This window comes from Procambarus clarkii, chromosome 43, assembly GCF_040958095.1.
Source record: "Procambarus clarkii isolate CNS0578487 chromosome 43, FALCON_Pclarkii_2.0, whole genome shotgun sequence".
NCBI classification, from domain to species: Eukaryota; Metazoa; Arthropoda; class Malacostraca; order Decapoda; family Cambaridae; genus Procambarus; species Procambarus clarkii.
In genome coordinates, this window is record NC_091192.1 from 32,600,638 (window position 1) to 32,616,085 (window position 15,448).

General features: G+C 46.3%; 1 protein-coding gene across 1 annotated transcript in view; it reads right to left on the minus strand.

Annotated features, from left to right (window-relative positions):
• The window catches only part of LOC123755932 (CD63 antigen), a 178,734-nt gene that overhangs the window by 2,503 nt on the left and 160,783 nt on the right, over window positions 1–15,448 (minus strand). The window contains exons 4-5 of the mRNA XM_045738896.2: window positions 7,261–7,401; window positions 5,548–5,652 (exon numbers count right to left, since the gene is read on the minus strand). Of these exons, the coding sequence (XP_045594852.1) occupies window positions 5,548–5,652; window positions 7,261–7,401 (246 nt within the window). The remainder of the gene's footprint in view (window positions 1–5,547; window positions 5,653–7,260; window positions 7,402–15,448) is intronic.

Consider the following 15,448-nt stretch of genomic DNA (forward strand, 5'->3'; position numbering starts at 1 on the left):
TCTATATCTGCCCAGAAAGCAGAAAGGTAAGCACCCAGAAAGGTAAGCGCCACAAAACAAACCCCTATTCTGGCTAACAACGAAAATTGACAAACGAGTGGACAGAACTCCCCAAAAGAAAGACGAGCAAATAAGCATGATGTCACACGAGCCGCGCCGCATGCCTGCTCAGCTCCCCTCTCCCCGGGAGGGGAAAGGGGGAGCCCCATATCCCCGAGCCGGCGATCCAAGCCCCAGTTCAGAGGCTGGATATCAAAACCGCGAAAAAAACGCCGACCAGAGGGCAGGAGGGATGCCGGGGAGCCTCTGGGACTCACCCAGAAAATGGCGTTTCATTACATTTAATGCTGGCTTTCTAGAGGGAGCCCCTACAGCTCCCCAGAGCTACCTCACCAAAAACTACCAAGAAAACCAAGGGGACTTACCCGGGAGGCGGTCGGTGCTCCACTCCTCAACGCGAAGACGAGACAACGGGCTGCAACCGCCAACCTAAAGTAACATAGGCCCGACTGGGCCCAGGAACGTTTACAAGGTAGCGTGCAGCCATGACCCTGTTCGTCCGCCAAAATCCCCGTGCCCGAATGTCAACCCAAGACATATTACTGAAGACGGCAGCAAGCAGCAAACTTACGAACGTCATGGGCATGGGGATAGACCACAGGCTGGTTGGATTTAATAACCCTGCAGACGACCCGAGAGACCCGAACCCACGAACAGGGAAGAAGGGAAACCGGATCAACCCAAAGCGTGTCCCCGGACACAGAAGCTGTGGCGCACAGATAACAGCGGAGGGCCGCAACCGGAAACAACACATGGTGAACCCCCAGCCTGACAAACCAAGCATCCACAACCCAAGGACCCCTCCGGAAAGCAGCAGTCTCAATCTTCGCCAGAAAAGAGTGAGACGGCTGCAAACGAACAAACCGAAGACCACGACCAAAGGAGCAAAAACCTCTGCGCAGGAGTAGAGCATGAAGCTCCGCAATACGAACCCCAGAAGCTAATGCCAACAGAAAGAGAGCCTTAGCAAAACAATCTTGAACTGAAAGGGTCACAACAAACCGAGGAGAGGAAAGATAGAAGAGCACTCTCTCCAAGGACCAGAATGGCTCAGGCGGCGCATGAGCAGGCCGGAGGTAAAACAACGCACGAGACAGCTTGCGAAACGGCACAGAAGTAACATCAATACCAAAAGCAAGGTGCAGCAGCTGCGTCAGCGCCGCACGATACGAGACGACAGTATTAGACATCAGAAGACTGTCCTGAAACAACCTAGATAGAAAGGACACCACCACCCGAACCGATAGCGAGGAACAATGACGAAGGGTCAAAAAGAACCGGAAGGGCCATCAGGAAACTTCATACTGCCGCTGAGAGGAAACTCGCAAGTGAGAAACCAACAAGGAAGTCACCTGCCCACCATAAAGATGGTGATAAACACGAGTCAAAAACACCAAACGCAAAGACTAGTGGAGAAGAGCGAACCAGTCACGTACTGGACCAGCCCGATCTCCTGAAAGAGGCGGAGCCACGGAAAAACCTTCGGGTTCAGACACTGGGCAAGCATCACCTGAAACCATGGCTGGGCCGGCCACCATGGGGCCAAGAGGACCATTCGACCCTGATAAGTCTCCAAGCGAGCCATGACCTGGAGCAGCAGCTGAACTGGGGGAAAGAGGTACAGGAACCCCCACCTCTACCAGTCCTGCCGAAAAGCATCGATCCCGACAGCCTCGAAGTCAGGGAAGGGTGCCACGTAAACCGGAAGATGCCTTGACCACGCCGACACGAAGAGGTCCACCTCCGGGCACCCGAACGTCCGGCAGAGCCAACTGAAGGAGTCGGCATCGACCGTCCATTCTGTGGACAGGGGAACGAACCTGGACAGGCCGTCCGCCAGGATGTTGGACACCCCCCGGACGTGAACTGCCAGGAGAGCCAAACCCCAAGAACTCGGCAGACAAGTCGTCCGAAGTGACCAACCCCAAAGAGCCAAGGAGCGCATTGAACCTCCTCGGTTCAGACAACAAACCACCAGGGAGGCGTCCGAAAGGAGCCGGATCGTTGATCCGCGGGCGACTCGAACCCTCCATAGCGCAAACCACACCGCCACAAACTCCCGCACCGTGCAGTGGACCCGACGGAAGGACGGACCCCACCGCCCCTGGCCGGCCTGGTGAGCACTGGTTACAAAACCCCAGCCTAGAGACGACGCTTCCAAGGTCACATCAAGCGAGGGCTCTGGCAAGCACCAAGGCACTGAACCCCGAAAAACCCAGAGGAAGCCAGCGACGCAGCAGCTGACACAAAGCCCCCAGGGGCAAACCCAGCGATCACAAAAGAGGCGGAAGGGACGTCCCCGAAGGACCCAGAACAGCCGACGAAGCCAAACCGGACCCGGCGGGTAGACCAACATCGCGAAGTTCAGGCTCCCACACAAACCCTCGAGCAACTGCCGGGTGACCCGGGAGCCCCCCAGAAACGGACACAGGCGAGACCGCAGCCGAAGGAGACACTCCGGAGGAAGAGACAAGGACGCGGTCCGAGAGTCCCACACAAGACCCAGCCAGGACCGAACCTGGGAGGGCACCAAATGGGACTTCCGCCAGTTCACCAGGAACCCAAACCCGCCGAGCTGGGAAAGCACCAAATACCTGGCGAGAAGACACGCGGACAGACTGGGAGCCCAAACCAGCCAGTCGTCAAGGTAAGCCAACACCCGAACACCTAACAGACGCAGACGGGCCATCATGACCCGGGTAAGACGCGTGAACACGCGAGGTGCCAGGTTCAACCCGAAGGGGAGACAACAAAAACGGTAGCACTGACGCCCCACAATAAAACCGAGCCAGTCCCGGAACCCCACATGAATAGGGACATGCCAATACACGTCCTTGAGATCCAGGGACACCATCCAAGCACCCGGCTCCAACAGAAGCCAGACCTGGGACAGAGTGGTCATCCGAAACGAGGGGCAAGAAACCCAAGGATTCAGAAAGGACAAGTCCAGAATGAACCGCAGGTCCGCACAGTCCCGTTTCGGAACTGGAAACGGGCGGAAAATCCACCTGAGGGGATTCGAGTCGTTTCGACTACGCCCAAGCGTACCCACTCCACGATGACCCGATGGAGCGCAGGAGAGGAAACCTGCCCCGTCAGCCCCGAACCCCCCCGTAGGAGGAGGAGCCACCCAACGCCACCGCAGGCCGTGAGAAACGACCCGAAAAGCCCACATATCGTGAGACCAGGCGTGAACGAACAGGGACAGCCATCGGCCCATCAATGGGCGAACCGCAAAAGGACCGCTGCCCCTTACGAGAACCTGACCTGCGCTCAGAGCGAACACCACGCCGACCAGGCACAGGTGGGACCGCAGGGGGCACCGGCACCGAACCCGACACCTGTGGCCCACCCCGACGAATGGAACCACGGGCCCTGGTACGACCCCGCCAGGAAAAATTCCCCCGGTTCCCCGGAGCACTAACAACTCAGACATAGGGCGGCAAGAGGAAGAAGCCGCCTGAATATAACGCTCAACTGCAGAAACCTCAAAAAGCAGAGGACAAAAGGAAGAAGACAACCTAAGAACCAGGGCCCAAGCAAATTCCAAGGAGGAAGCAAGGATCGCCTGACGACACACGAAACGCGCAGCGAGAAACTGCAGCAACGCCTCCCACAAGATCGGCGCAAAAAGCTTCAACATGGCAGACGACACCCGAGCAGCCAAGACCAAAGCGTCAGACCCAGGAACGACCTCAAGCGCCTAAACATCAAGCCAATCTGAAGATAGCTCCAGGAGGGAAAAGAAACGCAGGACCGAAGCCAAAAAGCCACGAGCGCGCAAAACAAGAGTAGCTGACAGGGAAGGAACCTGCACATACAGCTGCACCGCATCAACATCCTGTAGAAGGGCAGGAGCAAAAAGACACTCATTATAAGATGCTCAAAATCACCCCCAGGTAAACCTGGACCACCGTCAATGTCTCACGCCACTCAAACGTGCAGGTTCGACAGAACGAGGCCCAAACATCCTGCGAAAACAAGGGGCAGTCTGCAAGCCAGGATGACCCTGGAACCTCATTAACGCACCCAGTAAGGACACGACGATCCAAACCTGAAAGAAGAAGGATCCATTATGGAAGCTTACTCCGGGTCACACAGGAGGTAAGCCGCAAAGGCCGACCGCACCTCCGGCGGAGAGATGCGGGGTAGCCGAAAACCTCCGGAAAGACGGAACCGAAGAATCCACAGGGACACGGAACCAAACCCGGGGAGGAGTAGAACCCAAGTCCAAATAGTACGCAGAGGGGGGAAAAGGAAAACCCCACTCCTTGTAACAGTAAGCCCCGCTCAGAAGGACGGAAAATCCAGGCGGGGTCCAATGGAGCCCAAGGCCCCCACAAGCTGAACCCACAGGACGTGTCCACTCGCGAAGGCGAAGCAAGGGGTGCCACCACACAAACGACCCTAATTTAAGGGGAAGGGAAAAACACAAGGCAGACCCCCCACCAGGCAAAAAAAAAAAAAAAAAAAAAAAAAAAACACACAAGTGGACAACATACCAGTGGGAACAGAGCCGGCCGATGTTATAGGTGAAAACTAGCTACGCAGTACCCTGCACCCCACCAGTGCTATAACTACCACTTACCCCAAGGTAAACAAGGGAGGAAAACCCCCAAACACTCGGGGCGGCCAAACGCCAAGCAGCGAAAAGCCAACAGAGGTAGACCCAAGGTGACTTGTGGAAGGCAACCCTTTCAACCCCTGTAAGTACCCCAAGGGCAGTACTTAAAGGGTACTCAGGGAAGGAAGGACCCTAAGCACATGCAGCCCAAGTACCTGAGAATAATACTCCCAGCTCACATGACCACCGTAGGAGCAGCACTGAAAACAAGTCACAGCACTGAGACAAGACTGGAGCTGGAGCCACACGACCATGCACTATCCCATCAGCCGAGTAACTGGGGCGTGGATCGCCGGCTCGGGGGTCTGGGGCTCCCCCTTCCCCCTCCCGGGGAGGGGGGAGCTGCGCAGACATGTGGCGCGGCTCGTGTGACGTCATGCTTGTTTACTCTTTCTTTTGGGGAGTTCTGTCCACTCGTTTGCCAATTTTCGTTGTTAACCAGAATAGGGGTTTTTGTGGCGCTTACCTTTCTGGGTGCCTGTCCCGGTCGATGGCAGATATAGAATGCTCCAAATCACGTGCATTTCTATGGGCCATTGCTCCCCGTGCCTCTGTGAGGGGGGGCCAGTTTCTGGCTCGTGGTCCCCGGTAGGCTAGAACTCCACCCACATCGACTGATGCAAAATAGTTAGGATATCCATATCAGCCATGGACAGCTCCGGGGAGCCGTAGGGGCTCCCCCCCCCCCCAGAAAAAAAGTTGAATGTAATGGAACGCCATTTTCTAGGCGAGCTCCAGAGGCTCCCTGGAGCTATTGGTCTGATATTTCCTATTAGATCACATTGCACATCTTCAACGTTTTCTTTGATATATCACATTCTTGTGACTCTGCATATTCAGATTTGCATAAAATTTGTAAATACCTGGACAAATCCAATGCCTATGGCCACTCCTCCCAAGATGGTGACATTCTCTTTCGCATCTCCCTTAAGCTTGTCAAAGCAGCCTTCCTGGTTGATGTATGTAAGCTGAAAAAAATACAACCAATAATAAGAATTCACCAAAAAACTTTAAATAACCATTTCCTTATACAACAATTAGTTAAACAAAGTAGCAATTAACCCCTCAAGATAAATTACAGACAAAATGCAGTGAGTATACTGTTGCCACCTGGCTTATTGGCTATTGGTAAATTATCGACTAATTTACTATTTGGCAGACAAATACATACTTTTATACAGAAATAACTACTGAATGTTTAACATTGAATATAATTTTCCATTATGATTCCATTGTTTTTGGATATACAGTACTGTAGTGCTATTGTCATATAATCGAAATCGAGAGCGAGTTTGACAGTTTCTCGATTCGGACAAAATAATTATTGACCATAACTGTTGGATTATCGAACAACATATAGCAGCCTAGTTTACAAATACAGTACATTAAAATGTTACCTTAATAGCAAGTTATATAAAAATGTCTATGAAATATTTCAATAAACAATTTATTATTACAAATAAAGGAGCAAGGCCACCACTATACTGACTAGTTATAACCACATTTCAACAGTCAGTACAACTGCATCGGTTCTCGCGGGTTGGCGTTCAATCCCTGATGATCCAAGTGATTGCCGCTAATCCTTCACTCCATACCCTTATCCTTTCCAAGTGCTATATAATGTAGTTAAACTGGCTTAGTGCTTTATCCTGCTTATTACTTTACCTCCCTGCTAAAATAAATTAACCCATCTCAACCCTGTGAGATAGTAATGCATTTCTGCCCTCTTATGTGATACAAAGCAAACCACTCCATATCTGAAGGTTTTCTTTACCAAAATGCTTTTTTCGGTATAAACTTTCTTAATTTCGTAGTCAAGATGCATAAGAGAAGCAGCAATTAACTTGAAGGTCTAATGTCCCAGGTTATGGTATGACAACTAAAGACAAGATTATTTGGAGCAATGATGGTTATACTGGAGAAGGTTATGGGCAATGGGGAGGGAGCCAAGATGGAAAGTACACCACAAAATACAGAGGGAGCCAAGATGGAAAGTACACCACAAAATACAATCATTCGTGACAAGCACTGATCACTTAATTATGCTTCCTACAGCATAAATCCAGATTCAAAAGTTTGTTTCAACATCTGGCACACTTCATTTAATTTGCCCAGAATTAGATAAGGTTGATTAAATTGTTAATAGGCAGATAAGTTACAATTAACATGGCTGAAGATATGATGACTACACCACACAACAGAAGATGGAAAAACGATGTTTTGGTCCGTCCTGGACCAAAACAGTCGTCTCTTGTTCTTTCGATCTGTGATTTGGTCATCGTGCTAATAGGCACATCTTATATTATATTTTCACATACAGTGCAGTATTAAAATCCTTCAAATTGAATGCACACAGTCTACACTTTTGTAAACTAAAATATAATATTCCAATATGAGGATAATCAAGACAATGTGTGTGGAAATACAAATTCAATTAGTTGCTTTTAAAACCGTTTACTATTTTTCCCCATGAACTGTAAGAACATTGTATAATCGATAGATGTCTACCCCTTTCTGTGATATAATTTAGCAAGGTAATTTATTGCAAAATTTGATTTTATTGACATTGTGCTAACCTGTTGAGGTAGTTTGTTAAATGTTTTGTTGCCACAGCCAATGGTGTTCTCCTTGCAGCAAGCATCAGGAACTCCATTGATGGCTTCTCCAAAGGCCGTCGCTTTCCAATCTGTGTAATTATCCGTACCACAGCAGGCATGCTAAAACATAAAGATAGATTACACACTACAAGACACTAGACTATAATGTGCATTGGGCACTAATGAAAGAACTTCCATAAATTATGGTAAATATTTGTCTTGTCATTCTAATATTATTTGCAGTGTTATACAGTCTTGCTGCTTGCCATCTTCCTTCCTACAAATTTTTACTTTCTAGTATAATGTTAAGTAACATAGTTTCAAGGGTTTTATGTATCTCATTCCTAATTAAATTTTCTTGGGTAGTATTAAAAAATAAAAAGTTGAAAAATGTTGCCACTGCAGGTACCCTTTCACTATGTGGACACTACTGAAATGCAAACTCAAAATGCATCTTCCATTAGCATGGCAGCGAGGAATAAACCAAGGGACAAGTCACATTTGATGCCTTCACCTTATCTTAAGAGGTGCTAACCATATTGGTATTCCAGCAATGTTGCCAAACAAGAAGGTGGTTGACCTGATCACGGGATGGAGGAAATCACCAAATGGGAGGTAATACTGAGGAAATTGATTTAACTAATGAATTCTTGTGCAGACGAGACGTCACAGTAACGTGGCTGAAATATATTGACCAAACACAATCGACTTGAGAATGGTTCAGGACGAACCGAAACGTCGTCGTCCCTTCACTTTCTAGTGTGCGGTTTGGTCAACATAAGGAATTTTTGGCTGCCTCACTGGCTACTGAGGCAGCCGGTGAGACAGAGCCTTGACATGTGCAGTACACTGGCAAGTATCTTATTTAAGAGCTACACTTCTTCAACACCAGTCAAATTAATTCACGGAAATGTGTGTGAAAGGCTCCATGGTATGGAGTGCACTCCTAGGATGGCTAACAATGGCAAAATAAACATACTTGTCATAATTTTAAGAGCAAGCAGGATAGCCAAATGCTTGACAAAAGTGGTGCTGTGGCACACAGTGGATAACACCAAACACTACTTCAAAATACAAAATCATTATCAGGTTTAGAGCACAATGAAAAAAAAGAATGATATCTGAGTAAACACTGAAGCCATGTGACAGGATCAAACCCAACCCTGAACACCTCAGGCGCGCACATTTGAAGCATGCATCAGGTAGTGTACGTACCTGAGAAGTTCAGGGTTGTGGGTTCTGTAACACCCATGACCTCTCCCCCCCCCCCCTTAGAGTTCACACCCAGGGAAGCCTTCTCCAAGAGGTCAGCCCAGATGACCTCCGGATTATCTTGTATGTTGATTAAAAAATTCCTGGGTTAGTCTTAGTCTTAGCATAATTTCAAGTATGTAATATTTCATGATACTCTTCTCAAACATTGCAAGGGAATTAGACTCCAGATTCTTATGTGTAAACATCCTTGGATCTCCCCCTTTTGGCCAGGTCAGAGGTCAGTCACACATGTAATTAATAACTCCTCTCTTGAAGAGTGTATGGTGAATGTCAAACAAGCTTAATTGAAATTTTTTTTTAAGTGTTTGTGCACGTGTGGCCCGACCCCCCCTAGCATTTCTGATCTAGGTAGCAACAGTAAATCTCCCCTCCCCCCTTTTGGGGTATATATATTGGTCCTGTAGAGATTTAGGAACAGTGCGGGACACCAGGATCGAGAGCGGGTCTGTGAAGAACATCTCAGCCAGGGAGAGACAAAGGTCTTAAGGTAATGTGTGTGATCTCTCAGGTTTTGTTCCATGTCCAAATTTCTTAAATTTTTGCCAGTGTTAGAGTAGAATTTATAAGTGGTGATTGACATAATTTTGGTCTCAATAAACTCATGTTAAATTTCCCGTCTGTGTCAATTGTTGAATCCTCTTAGCCTTTTGGATATAGTGGCTGACAACCGTTTTCATAATTAATGACAGTCATAGAGAGTACTCTCCAAGTCAAGCAATGTTTCTTGCCTCATTGCTTGATGTTTTCTCAATGGAGAAGGCAGATGGTGGCAGCGTTATTTAATCCTGTGTAGCATTTCCTTGTTTTGCAGTGTACCTTTTGGTTCCGGTGTAACCATCATATGTCAGCTCATAACAGTGTTACCAAGTGCAACCGATGGGGAAGTGTTACTCAGGATAAGTAGTGTTTACATTATTAGTTTAGATACATTATAGTGGTGTTCCATTATAGTGGTGTTACATTTAGAGCGGTGTTACAGTTCAACTCCATTGTATAATGTCAATATTTTGTTCACAGAATTAGATCAGTCTGTAAAATCAGGACCAAAGCCCTCATACATGGAGGAATGTTGGGGAATTTTGCTTCACCCAGACTGCAATAGCATGCATTACAACCACATTTCAATGACCTTAATCTGTAATCTCTTATGCAAAATCTAGAACAAAAACTAGATCTAGTATTGGGCCTCTGCAAAAGGAAGATGGAACCTTCACAGATGACAACATACCTGGAGAAACAATGACATTAGCAAAATAACCGAGACAAAAGTATAATTCTGTTTAGAGTGAGCCTCTATACACATTGAAGATTGATAACCGAAACGAAATCTTCATGAATGTGATACCAACATTAAATCATATATACATCAGATGTCACCCCTAACCCCACTTGATTTTGAAGTAGCCATAGTCAGTATACCTATGCACTCTGTACAAGTACAATTCCTGGAACTACAAATTCATCAAGAACTGCACAAAAAACACTATTGCAAGCCCTAAGCTTTTTTTGGAAATGGACCTTAGATACTTGTGTTATCATTGACATACTAAAAACAGCAGAGATAGCACCACACCATAAAAGAGGAAATAAAGGAGTCCTTTTATTCCCTCCCCTGCAACTGCGGGGAAGAGAATTCCCGCCCCTATAACTGTGCCACAAGGATTTATGGGTACCTGCAGTCCCCGTGGTGTAGTGGAAGCACACTCGCCTGGCATTTTGCGAGTGCTTTGGCCTGGGTTTGTATCCTAGCTAGGAATGATTGACCGGGTGCCAATCCTTAACTGTAGCCCCTGTTCACCCAGCAGTGAATGGGTACCTAGTTGTTAAATAATTTGGCGGGTTGTATATCAGGGAAAAATTAGGATTAAGGACTTTCCCGAAACACTATGCGTGCTAGTGGCTTTACAAGAATGTAAACACTTGTATATACACGTTACGACCCTGGGTTCCTCAAGTGGAAACCAGAGGTCAAAATTGAACTAAATAAGCTACGCTAGATTAACAAGACGCAAGTCGATGTGTGTCTGTTCGTATCTTCCCTGCCAAACGTAGGACGAATCTTGTTGCTCACAAGCATTCAAACTCTTGAGCTTGTTGTGGATTAAGTATAACATTGTTATAAGATTAACTACCCTGAGAACGAGGAAAGTAACAATATGTTGCATAGGGGAAGATTTTTAATGTGTTTAGCTGCACGATCAATTAGGCTCTTCCCGGCACCACCTCAATGCGGGAGGCCTGAGCTGGTGGCTGGAAGCGGTCTTCTCTGGCTGGCGTTCGTGGTGTCGAGACCTACTCTGTGGCTGCACCTCTCCTCTTCTCCCTTCTCCTCTTACTTATTTCCCTTACTTTAAGTTCCTGTACCATTAAGTTAAGTACTGTGTGTTTTAAGTGTGCCTACTCTGGTAGTAACGATTGGTGAGACCTGGGGGTAGTATTTACCAGTGTTTTGGGTACCCCTAAGTGTTGTGTTTTGTATTATGGTACTACGTGGTCTCATTACCCTAAGCTGCATCTAGCTTCAGTGCTTATCCAGTAGTACTTTACCCTAGCTTGTTCACAGTGTAAACCTTGTATCCTGTCTATGTGGACCAAGGCTTTTAACGTAAGATAGTGTGGTAAAGTAATTATTATTATTGTTATTGGTGTGAGTGTATATGGGGAGTTGTTAAGGGGTTAATAATAAGTAAGTAGTAACGGAGTATCCCTTCTTCCTGTGTGGGAGTGCTAGGATCAACCTCTAGTCTGACATGGTCTAGTAGCAAGTTATTATTACTGTGGATAGTTTATTTTGGGGGCCGGGCCCTTTAGTTCTCCCATATTTGATAACTCTGAATGCTACCTACTGCCCCTACACCCATGTTATAATAAATCCCCCATAGTACAGACACTCCATTATTTAACAAGTGGGAAACTGTCCGGGAGGAACAGTAAATTAAAAAAAAAAATAATTTTTGAGTGCCAAAACTAAAAATTCTTGTTTTCCGCAGAACGGTTGTGTGTTAGCCTAGGGTCCAGCTCATCTAGCAAAGGATTCATTTTTACTGACTGGACACCTAGCTGGATCTCTTCACGATTGAGGTAAGTGTGGCCTTGTGTTAGGGGCCGTGCAAATTTTTGTTTTTTCCAACTTTTATTTTTAATTTTTTCTTTGGCTAGGAACTAAATTAATTAGTGATGGCATCTGAAATGCAGGAACTGGCAAAGGATCCTTCAGTGGTAGAGATAAAGAAACTTACCAAGTCTATTTTAGTATTGTTAGGCAAGGAATTTGGCCTAGAATTAAATGACACGGATAAAAAGTGGACTTTGGTGAATGAAATATTACAACATTGTATTGATCAAGAACTATTGGCAAGTGATACACCTTTATGCCAGCCTAGCCAAGCGGAAAGTGCAGCTCATAGGGACAGAGTTAGCTCTAGAGTTAGCAAGAATAAAATTAGAGGAGCAAAGACTCAAAACCGAGGAGGCTAGAATTAGAGCAAATGCCACTGGAACTCCACCTGCCGGGGATTCAAACCCCAGGCATTATGAGAAAAAGCATAACTTGCCTGAATTTTCAGAGTCGGACCCTCAAAGGTTTTTCAACCATTTTCAGAGATTGGCCATGTCCATGAACTGGCCAAAGGAAGAGTGGGTGAAAATCCTACAGGGAAGACTTAGGGGTAAGGCCCAAGATATTTTTATAAATATGCCTGACGAAGAGTGTTTTGAATATGATAAAGTCAGGGAACGTATTTTGCGGGCATATGAAATTACGCCTGAAGCTCACCGGCAAGCTTATCGCAACCTTAGGCCTACTCGCAACCAACCGCTCACTGAATTTGTTAATGATCAAATTAGATTGTTTGATAAATGGATTCGCTCGGCGAAAGCCGAATCATACAAGGCTCTCAGGAACGTAGTTTTAATGGAGCATTTTATAGATATTATGCCAGAGAATGTTTCACATTACATTAGAAGTAGGATAGAGGTAAATTCTAAGATAGGGGATTTGGCCAAGATGGCAGAAAACTACCAGTTGGCGGGCAAAAGGCCCAATAAAAATAATTATACCCCACAGAGTAGCAAAACGTATACCCACAGCCAGTCCAGACCAGCTCATTCTAACCCTTTAACTACTGCACCTTCTGTTTCAGACATAACTAACCCTGTTAAATTGTTTAACCCTACGATACCTAAGAGTGAACCGAAGGGTAATTCTGTTAGTAATGTCTCTTCTCCCCGACGTATCTGTGGTCACTGTAAACGTCCAAACCACACTATTAGCAGTTGTTGGCAACTGTACCCGGAAAAAAGACCCAATGCTCTAGTTGTGACACAGGGCTTGAGGCCTTCGGAAGGGTTAGGGAGTAAGACCTCCAACCCACAGTGGTTGGACTTGCTTACCCCATTCTTATCGAAAGGGAGACTACTTTTGTCTGAGGGTTCTTCCTGGAAGGACGTGGTGATCTTCGAGACACCGGTGCCATCCAGACTTTAATTTTAGAGAGTGCTTTGCAAGGTGCCGACACTCTTGACACTGGAGAGGTGGTACTGGTCGAGGGTGTCACTAGTGATACTCTAGCAGTACCCCTCCATAAGATTACCCTGGAATCTGATTTCCACAAGGGTGTTTGTACAGTCGGAGTCACTTCATACCTACCTTTCCCTAATGTTGATGTAATAGTTGGTAATGATTTAGCAGGGGATAAGGTAGGGGACTCCAGACTGCCTATTATGTTGCCTACCCCTAAGGTTTGCCTGGATCCACCCGCCGCAGAGGATATTGTTGTGTACTCTGCGTGCGCAGTGACCAGGTCTATGGGACTTAAATGTAAGGGCAGCCCTGTGCTTGCCAAGGTGGTAAATCCCGAGGACACGAGGAACTTTGAGTGGTGAAAACCAAGTGGACCTCGCGAACACATTCATGGCCCGACTCGATGACGTGGCCGAGGACATTATGGAGAGCCTGCCACCGCCACCTAACGAGAGTAGTGGGGAGGTGGAGGAGAACACTGTTGAGCCTCGGCCAATGACATCTGACCAAGGCCAAGATGCCTCCTTGAGTGAGTTACAGAAAGCTGACCCCAGTCTTGAAGATTGTCATGAGACAGCCGTCTCTATGGAAGAAATTGTAGACGCAGCAACTGGACTGGGTACTACTACAATGATCGGATTTTGATGAGAAAATGGAGACCACAGAGTGCTCCCTTGTCAAATGAGTGGGAGGTAGTCCACCAGGTTATGTTGCCGACCTGCTATGGAGAAAGTTTTGGCAGCTGCTCATGATGATCCTATGGGGGGACATCAAGGTATTAATATTGCGTATCACAAAATTGTAAAGTATTTTTTCTGGCCCAAGCTGAAAAGTGATGTGGCAAAATTTTGTAATGCATGTATTGTTTGTCAACTTGTTGGGAAACCAAACCAGACTCCACCTAAAGCTCGTCTAAGGCCTATTGTCGTGCCAGAGGAACCATTTTCTCATGTGGTAATGGACTGTGTTGGACCATTACCTAGAACTAAGTCTGGTAATATTTACCTAATCACGATGATGTGTATCACTACTCGTTACCCAGAGGCTTTTGCTGTAAGGAACATCTGAGCAAAGACTGTTGTTGCTCATATGTTGCAATTTTTTTCCACTTTTCGACTGCCTCGGGTCGTGCAAACTGACAATGGTACTAACTTTAAGTATGATATTTTTGAACAATTTTGTAAGGACCATGGAATAACTCATAAGGTTTCCAGCCCATACCATCCACAGAGTCAGGGGGTAATTGAACGTTTCCATCTAACTCTAAAGCAGATGTTGAAGACATTGTGCGAGAGTTCCCACACCTTCTGGGACGAGAATTTACCGTATGTTTTGTTTGCGGCTAGAGAGGGATTACAAAGTTCACTTTGTTGTTCTCCTTTTGAGTTAGTCTTTGGCCATAAAGTTCATGGACCCTTGCAAATGTTACAGGAGAATCTGTTAGGGAACGTAACGTTAACCGAAGGTTCGGCTTTCTTTGCGCAACACCACCAGAGACTCCAGGACTGCAAGGCGGCGGCACTAAAGTACCTTGAGAAAGCCCAAGATGAAAGAACGTAACGATGCTAAGGCTAAGTGGCGGGTATTTCAGCCTGGCGACCCTGTCCTGGTATTAAAGCCTCGACTAGGGAACACTATGTCCCACAAGTACGAAGGCCCCCTACATTGTGACAGAAAAGACTGGGGACCTCACGTACAAAGTGAGGCACTCTGACAAGCGTAACCAGGTAATGCTCGTACATGTAAATCGGCTGAAAAAGTTCCAGGGCCCCAGGCCCATTGCACTAACCAATGTTTCCATTTCCAGTGAGGGAGGGGACGATTGTTCTGGGGACCCAACTAATCTCATTCTCAATAATTCTAGTTCTGTGAATGCTGTGGAGAAGGGACTGTCCCATTTGCAGATGGCCCAACGTGAAGAGGTGCAGTCGTTGCTTGATGAATTCTCCAGTCTGTTTGGGGAGGTCCCGACCCAGACTGATGCCATTGTGTTATTATGTATTACTTGTGTTATTATGTATTACTCACCAATGCTACAAAGAAACCAGCTGTATATCCACTTTGTGGAAACTTCTTACTACTATTCTTCTTTGTGCGTCGGACAGGTGCTTGCATCTCTTTATTATTGAATTATCTATCAGTTCCAGTTAATAGGAGCTGTTCTCTTTATCAACAAAACATTTTTCTTATTTTAAATAAGTCTAAAATCAATCTGAAAATATTTTGATGAAAGTTTCACAAAGCTGAAGCCAATAACTTGGAGATTTGTTGAATATTTTAAAGTAATTTTAATATAATTTGAATATTTTTCGAATTATACCCCCCTTCCCTTTCAATGTCACACATCATGTTTTGTGCAGTTTAAGGGTT